The 8,620-nt window shown below is 37.2% G+C and overlaps 1 protein-coding gene across 1 annotated transcript in view; it reads left to right on the plus strand.

The window, feature by feature from the left end:
- LOC136835392 (uncharacterized) overlaps window positions 1-6,800 on the plus strand; it is a 62,569-nt gene extending 55,769 nt beyond the window's left edge. Inside the window, exon 3 of the mRNA XM_067098878.1 lies at window positions 4,910-6,800. Within this exon, the coding sequence (XP_066954979.1) occupies window positions 4,910-5,455 (546 nt within the window). The 3' untranslated portion in view covers window positions 5,456-6,800. The remainder of the gene's footprint in view (window positions 1-4,909) is intronic.
- The last annotated feature ends 1,820 nt before the right edge of the window (window positions 6,801-8,620 follow it).

Raw genomic sequence — 8,620 nt, forward strand, 5'->3', positions numbered from 1 at the left:
ACTCCTAAAGAAAAATGTGCTACGGAACACCGCCGTTGTGAAACAACAAAAGAAATTCCAGGCCTGACTTTAATACGGGGACCATAAAACGCGGCCCTTAAATGAAGACCAACTCTCCCCCCCCCTCTCTTTCCCCAGACTTTCCCCATATAGCGCATACATACAGGAGCAGCAAGGAATTACGAGGCCCAAGCTGGTACGCTAAAGTATTTAGGGTAGAAAAAATAATGCATCGTCACTGAAACCACCAAAAAAAGAAAATAAATAAATAAATAAAAAAAAAAAAAAAAAAAAAAAAAGGGGTTGAAATGCCTTTTCCCTTTTCTTCATACTAGTAACTCATGGTTTTCGTCTGAATAATGACATTCTCTCTCTCTCAATACACAAGATTACCCACCGCAATCTTGGTTTGATCTATGACTAGAATTTTTTGTGTTGCCGGATGTATTTATATTACTCAAAATGTCCGAGAACTTCCCCAACTGGTACTGACGTTGATACAATGTTCAATGTGTCTACTTCAACGAAATGAGAGATAAGCAAGGACACCTGAATTTTCCCTTCAGTGAGAAAAGGATTTATAACATGAATGAAGCATGGGGATATATATAAATAAATATAATATATATATATATATATATATATATATATATATATATATATATATATATATATATATATATATATATATATATATATATATATATGTATATATACAGTATATATATGCATATACATGTAATATATGTATATCTATATCTATCTATCTATATATGTACATATATATATATATATATATATATATATATATATATATATATATATATATATATATATATATATATATCTTGGTGCCTGCATAAATAATCAAGCACAGTTAATTTACAAATTCTATACTGTACAAAGAAAGCACCGAAAGGGAGATACACCAACATACAAAGTGTCAACAATAATTCCTCCCCTTAATAAGGGCAAAATAGAGGCCACACAAGATGACACTACAACTGTTTCTGAAACTCTTTCCTTCTCTTTTAGAACTAACTATCATTTATTCCTGTTCATAAAGTAAGGTGAAAAAACGACGACCATTTTCTAACGGCACAACCCCCACCCAAACTTGGCACTTAGCCAGACAGAACTTTTCTCATTAAAATATCCAGTGAATTTCCATTTTATTGCTTCTGTTAGCATGGCCCACCCTTTCATTTTCCTTACGATTACCGTTAGCAGAGGTTTTATTCTCTCTCTCTTTCTTGTTCTCCAATTGGAATCCTCGTATCTAACTTTTTTGAATATCGGTTTGCGTAATAAGCCACACAGTTGAAATTCCCTCCCCCCACCTACACACCCACGAATATGTGCAAACATTAAACAGCAATGGATTAACCTAACTAATAACCAGAGAATAATGCAAATTTCTGTACATGGACTAGGAGATTTTCACACTCGTTTCACTCACGAAGACCATTCGGTGTAAAAGAGAACAAACGATAAACTGATGACAGAAAAGTCAAAATCTAGAAATGTTGGGCAAAATAACATAGCTATATAAATACGAGTATATCCTGCATTCACACAAGCTGTCTTGGAAGGATATGATGTGCTCTTGGATTCCGGGCATTTGGCGGTCACTCATCCAAATACTGACCAGACTCAATATCGCCGAAGTTTGTGAATCGGCAGTTCAAGTGTACATTAAATGCAGTGTGTGTGTGTGTGTGTGTGTGTTCGGTCCCTGTCACTTAGCGCTCAACGTCTTCATTTTATCAGCAAGAGACTCAAAATCCATTGTACCTTGTTGACCTATGCAAGAGATCAATTACAGTCCAGCTATTCAAGGCATAGACCCAGCAATTTCACCCCATAAAGACTTGCAAAGAACAGGAATGTTAACATCCTCGGGAGTCACCCCTCTTTAATCAAACCTAGCCCCTCCGTAGATAAATTCCACTTAGTCAACTACACTAATGCATCTTCAATAGGAAGTCAAGCACCTTGAAAACACTCATTCATCCACTTGCCTCCTATATATTACATGCATTTAAACCCTGACCGATTTCATCTTCAGTTTTCTAACATATCTTCAAGAGGAATGATACACAGCGGTGAAAATTTTTACTTCATATGCTACGGTGACAATACAGACAAACATATACAGTATATGGTTGGAAAATAATTCACACCTAATTCGAGAAAGCACGAGTTGCACACTCATTAGTGAAAGCAAAGCTGTTCAGGCCAGGTAAACTACCTTTCTTAAAAACCAAACATATTTCTTATGAAATAAATGGATCGAGACTTTACATTCCTTGCCTGATTTTAATTTTCTTACAGCAACTTTCTTTTCTAAGCTGCAATTATATTTCTTTCTAGCATATTTTTAGCATAATCTAGCTTTTTTTGCACCTGTCCAATGAATGTTTTCACTAACATGAACGAAATATTGCAAATTTTCTCTTTTGCACATCATATGCATTTTTTAAGCGTTTGATTCTCGTTTTCAGTTATTTTCCAGTTTGATCATTATCAAAATTGTCATATGACTCTCAGGGGATTCGGTATATGCCTCCTTGACTATTACCATGAGTGTGTTTGTGAGGTACTTTTTGATTGAATTATTGCTCTTAAATGCAAAATGAACTCCAAAGTTCTCAAGGAGATGGGGAACTTTTTTTAATTACTACTTTATATAACAAGAGCAGGTTTTTCTTTATTACCATAAAAGCCCCTTTTCGATGTTTTAAATGCACCGTTTGTACAGAATCAGGATATTTCAAATTTCCTTCCTCTACTCCAAATGACATCTATTTCATCATCAATATACTCATGGTTACACTATTGGGATGCTCTTAAAAACATGGATGTGAAAACTGATTTCTTTTTTTAATTAGCCAGAATAAAAATGTACATAAGCAGATACTGGCAAGTTTTCTGTACACACTGTCATTTTCCATCTCCACAGCAAATTTCTTAGCGGGACCAATTCATTTCATTTTCCAGAGTATATGTTACATTTTCGTTCCCTCGCCAAATACTGTAGACCATATATAGTCAACATACCTGAACCATATCAAAATTACATGTAACGGTTTTCATGTTCTTGCTTTCAAAAAATTATGTACACAAATTGCTTAACCGGAGATTAAGGATACCCCGTGGCCATAACAAAACTAGAGAATAATACTTTCCGCTGAATTCAAACTTACTTAAGATCTATGAGAAAAAGGAGGCATTTTGAATCCTTAATACCGTCCGAATGGAAACACAACCTTCGAGATTATTGCTAGGAAGAAATGAGAAATAGTATACAAAATCTAAAACGAAAACATAAAGGTGTCGATTTTTTTTTGTTCTAGTAACAACAGGACGCCTCCTTTCTTTTTTTTTTTTTTATTGGACGTGAATATTTTTTTTAGCCGGCTGCATGTTCGTGTGAACAGTCACCAACGCATTCATCATGTATCTCTAGCATACACCTTGTAAATTTTATCTCTATGCATCAGTCTTGAGGAGATATTTGGAAACTAAAGACAAAACAGGGTTGGGGTTTCGTTTTTTTTTTTTCCTATTGTACATTTGCATGCATGCATACATGCATGCATGACGCATTATTATCAAAATAGTTTTACTAGGCCACAGAGATGATTATCTGTTCTCACAGAGCTGGCCTGAAGGATTTGTTTTTACTTATAGTTTTTTTATATTTTGTCGATTAAATTACTATTTTTCAAAAAGTTTATAATAGGAATAATTTCAAATGTTGAAGTTTCGGATAAAACTTCACTGACCGATTTATTTCCAAAACTTGATAGTCGATTCTGTTTATACTTTGGACATTCACACTACAAATGTTTAATTGCTATCATTACTTTACACTCAGAGCATTCACGAGCAGGGGTATGTGGATTATTCATTAGAACCCGTGTGTCAGACGAGTATGGAGACGTGTCAGAGTTACTTGCGCATGTCTCTCTTTGGTATGATGAACTCCATTTTCCAACACTACAGGTTTTATTTGTTTTAATTTATTACTTTTAGGTTCTTCATTGCGTATATTTTGCAATTTATTTACAATACTAATTTTTATGTTTTATATAATCATTAATGGGGATATTTACATTTGACCTTGTCATATGGGCTGCTTCTTTAGCTGCTTTATCAGCCTCTTCATTTCCTTTGATCCCTATATGGGCAGGAATCCAACATATTTCTACATTTTTCCTATTATTATATAACTTATGGAGTAATAAATTAATCTGTTGTACTATACAATAATAAATTTTGGTTTGTAACATTGAATAGTTTCTATAGCACTTCTCGAGTTGCTAAAAATCACAAAATTCCTGAATGATGTTTCGTTAATTATTTTTATGGTTGCTGCAATTGCACGCAACTCGGCTGTGATTACTGAGGCATTGTCAGGTTGAGAGGACTGATATGTTTTGTCTCAAGATACTGCAGCATATCCCACTCCGTCTATGTATATTGCGTAATGTGGACCTTTACGGCTTATATGTTGTCTATGGTGTTCTGGGGCATAAACAGTTTTGATAAATATTTCAAGTTTGTGCAAATTCCTATTTTATTTGTAGTCCATGGAGCTAGTTTTACCACTGAACGTAATTGTATATTTATATTCAATGACTCAAATGATCTTAATAATCTTATCTTAATTCTAACTTACTTGAACTGCTTTATGTCATATGTTGATTTCCATAATATCAAAAAATTCCCATAACGGCCACACAATTAAGTTACTGACTTGGAAGAATGAATCATGTAAGATGGCGTTTGACTTTGATTCACTCTGAGCACCACCTGGAATTAAACTATTTATGTAAATGACAAAGAAATATGATCGTTATTGGACACTAAAATACTTTCTGAACAACATTCTTGTATCTTTCAGACGGCACACATCCCCTACCTGACGGAGAACCATGGCATCGTGGTGAAGAAGTGGATGAAGGACTCCCCTCCCCCCTACGAGTCTCCTCCAGATTACAGCAGTCTCTCACCAGAGCTAATCATGGACGCCAAGACTCTTCAGGAGTTGGTCACCACTTCTCAGTCTCAAAACCCTCCCGTGGGTGTCCACACCACAGCCATCACAACCTCCTCCTCCTCGCCTGCCTGCCAGGGAAGGTCATCATCGCCTCTCTGCACGACTCCTCTCTTCAGCACCTCCTTCTGCGACACCCCGAGGAGTCTCACTCCCACGATGATGTCCGAGACCAAAGTTCGGGCAGTTTACGAGAGCCCGCCTTCGCCCATCTTCAGCACACATCATTTTCCAACATCCACTAGCTCTTACGTCTCATCATCACTCTCAACATCGGCGGCCTCTGCTACAGTGCCTTCTGCAGTGTATGGACAGCCAGGCGCCCCTCCTCCTGCCTACGAGACCCTGCGACTTTACAGCCAAGAGGCGGGCAGAAGGAAGGACAATCACTGACGCGTAGAGACCACAATGCCTACCAGTCAACCTCCCAAGTCAATCAACCATTCAATCATCGCTAGACTTCTTGATAGACTTCAGATAGACCTAGGCTCTAGAATCCACTCTACATTTTTGGTCAATTCTAAGCGTTAGTTATATCATTACTAGCTCTAAGGTCTTTTTCTAGTATTCTACGTCATTATACTTATGAAGGAGTACAGATCTAAGGATTTACCGAATGTTTTATTTGTGGATATGTGCTTATGACCAGAATACATAAAGAGGGCAATGGTGCCTCTGTATCTTATGATGCAATTAAAAGAACATCAGTGACTGATTAACAAATATAAAGACAACAATCACAAGTAACTTCATTAGGATAACAGTGCGTTATTCGCATAACTTCCAGTGGGAGACAAGCGTCTCTCCCTTTCCAGGAGCTCAGACATTCAGTAACACTTCGAGGGAAAACACAGGTTTTCCTTAAGGACATTCCAATGAATAAGTGCAGAAAGTTTGTTCTTTCATCACCGTATTCAGTTCATCCAAAAAGAGGTCACTGGAAACTAATTAAGCTAATAAAAAGGGTCAATCTGCCAAATCTTGGATCTGATACTCCGGCTTAAGTGGAGTTCCGTCCATGTGTGATTGAGATTTTTTTTACATAATTTTATTTCCTTCGGTCGAACGAAAGACCGGTGCGAATATGCTTAACGAGTGTGTGTAGTGTGTGCTTGTGTCATTATGAGCATTCTTAGGCGTATTTTCAATCACCAATGTCTCTTTATTCGATGTTATTTAAGGCAAGCTCAGTGGCACTGATCTAATTCGATGAAATCCTTCCCAAAGCAGGAAATGTTGAAATATTTCTATCACGGGATCGTCTAACATAAATCGCAACGCAGTCCTCTCGTTTCCGACGAGATGAGTGAGAATTTCATTTCGAAAGCCCGCCTTAGCGATCCAGATATGACGCTGGAAACATTTCGCTTTCGGCAGAAATATTGCAAAGCTTCCCGGGTCGAAGCGACGCGCGTAGTGAAATGATGCATACAAATGTTCACTCTAGAGCTGAATCTGTTGACAGCGATTTTTACGGCGATTTTCCCCCAGCATTAGGAATCCCTTGACGACGGCAAGACAAGCAGCGCTGTGCCCTATGCCAGAGGATCAATCGAGCACATTATATAACAATACCAGATAGAACACAGAGCCGCCTATCTTGAACGAACAGTGGGATCGTAGTTTATTCTTTTCAAATTTGCTCGTTAGTATTTATATTCTGGGTGTTACTTGTAAATCTGGATCTCTACGTTGTACTTAAAATAGTTATTATAATACAGAAAGAAAAAAATAAAAATGGCTTGCAGAGAGTTACTCACGGGGCTTTCAAGTGAGAGTTCTCTTATATGTTGTTATTCCCAAAATCTGAAATTAGGTGTTGTACGAGTGCATGTCTGTATCTAGCTTTCCTTCACCCCGCTGCGCTTTGCTCCCTGTTACACTTACCTTGGGGTTAACGAAAAATATTAACATGGAATATCCACTGTCACACTGACTTGATGAACTTCTTTCTCTCCGTCTCAATAAATGACAAAGGAAAGAAAACTTGACCCAGCTGTAAGTATAACAAGAGCAAACACTTCTGTGGGAAGGACGACCAAGTGGCTTTCATCATATTTGTTTCTGTAAGGGACAGGTTAAACGACTGAAGGAATCGAAGGAAGCAAGAAGCCTTTTTACTCAATCGAGGAGGAGGAAGAGGAGGAGGAGGAGGAGGAGAGAGGGAGAGAAAAAAAATAACGAAGCTACACTGGTAAACGAACTTTGATCATTTTGTCTCCTTCTTCAAACGTTATTTGCCTTACGCTCAGAAAGTCGTCTCTCAACGCTGATTACCTTCAAGATTAGATGGTTAAAGGATACTCTTAAACTCTTGATTTTCTTAAACTCTCTCTCTCTCTTGTTATTGCTCTCCTCTCACCCCTCAATTTTTCTCTAATAATCTTGAACTTTCCTTATTCGTCAAATTAGAGTTCAAAAAGAACCACTTGCGTCGGGGGTAATTCACATAACCACAACCTCAAGGGTGTTCATCCAATTTGCTTCTACGAAAATATGGCGTTCACTGCGTGCAGAATTTCTCCTGACATACTAAAACCAGAGATGAAATGTAGAGAGAACAGTCTTCTCACCGTATGCATAATTACTGCACTTAAAATATAAACGAAGAGAACAGGACAAATGGCAGAGAACTGACGAAACGATCCCGATTAACGCGAACAAAGCACGTATGCTGACACGCCCGATTTCTACGTCCTTATAACCGTCAGTGGCAGATTTGCTCACTGTGTCTTATGTACTGTATATAAATTGGTGTTCAGATATGGATTTTTTTTATTATTATCAATTTCATGTGGGATTGATGTACATAACTCGCTGTGTCTGTCTATTTTCTGTAAATAGATACCAAAAACGAGGAGGTACTTGAAGTGGTCAAATTTAAGTCAAACCCAGTTTAATTAGTGACGAAGCAAATCAAAGCAGGAAGATTCGATTTTTCTCCTACCCAAAGACCCACAGAATAGAATGAAAGTGACAATGCGTTTGGGGACTGAGCAAGATTTTTATTTCATGGTTAAAAAATATCTGAGGCCACTGGAAACACATTATCCAACACGAAATAAAAGGAATTTCGTCAGCTACTGAAATATACATAAAATATTGTCCCAAAAAAGGTGAGTTATAGAAAAAGGGCCTCACGTCAAAACGAAAGGCAGCATTTGCCGAAAAGGCTTCGGACTAATGACGGAGATGACGGAGGATTTACAGTCACTGAATCAACGCTCGACCTACTGTTTGCTCTTTGTTTACAATACTAATTACAATTTGTTGCTAAATATTTAAACTCATTTAGATTTATCGCATTGGTTTTTCAAAAATGACCTCATATATGATATATGAAGCGATACCTGGCACCATGCAAGTGCGGTACTCGAAACAAACAAGTCAGTTCCATAAGGGGGTATTAAAGGGTGGCAAAAATACCATAAAAAACCATTTTCAAGGAAAGTTTATTTATTCATGCTGATCAATATGAAAACCGATAAACAAAACCTAACTTTGTTTTCATAAGAGTACTTCGATATAGCTTAACCAAATAATATTTGATACACTACT

The sequence above is a fragment of the Macrobrachium rosenbergii genome, chromosome 55 (genome assembly GCF_040412425.1).
Source record: "Macrobrachium rosenbergii isolate ZJJX-2024 chromosome 55, ASM4041242v1, whole genome shotgun sequence".
Lineage (NCBI taxonomy): Eukaryota > Metazoa > Arthropoda > Malacostraca > Decapoda > Palaemonidae > Macrobrachium > Macrobrachium rosenbergii.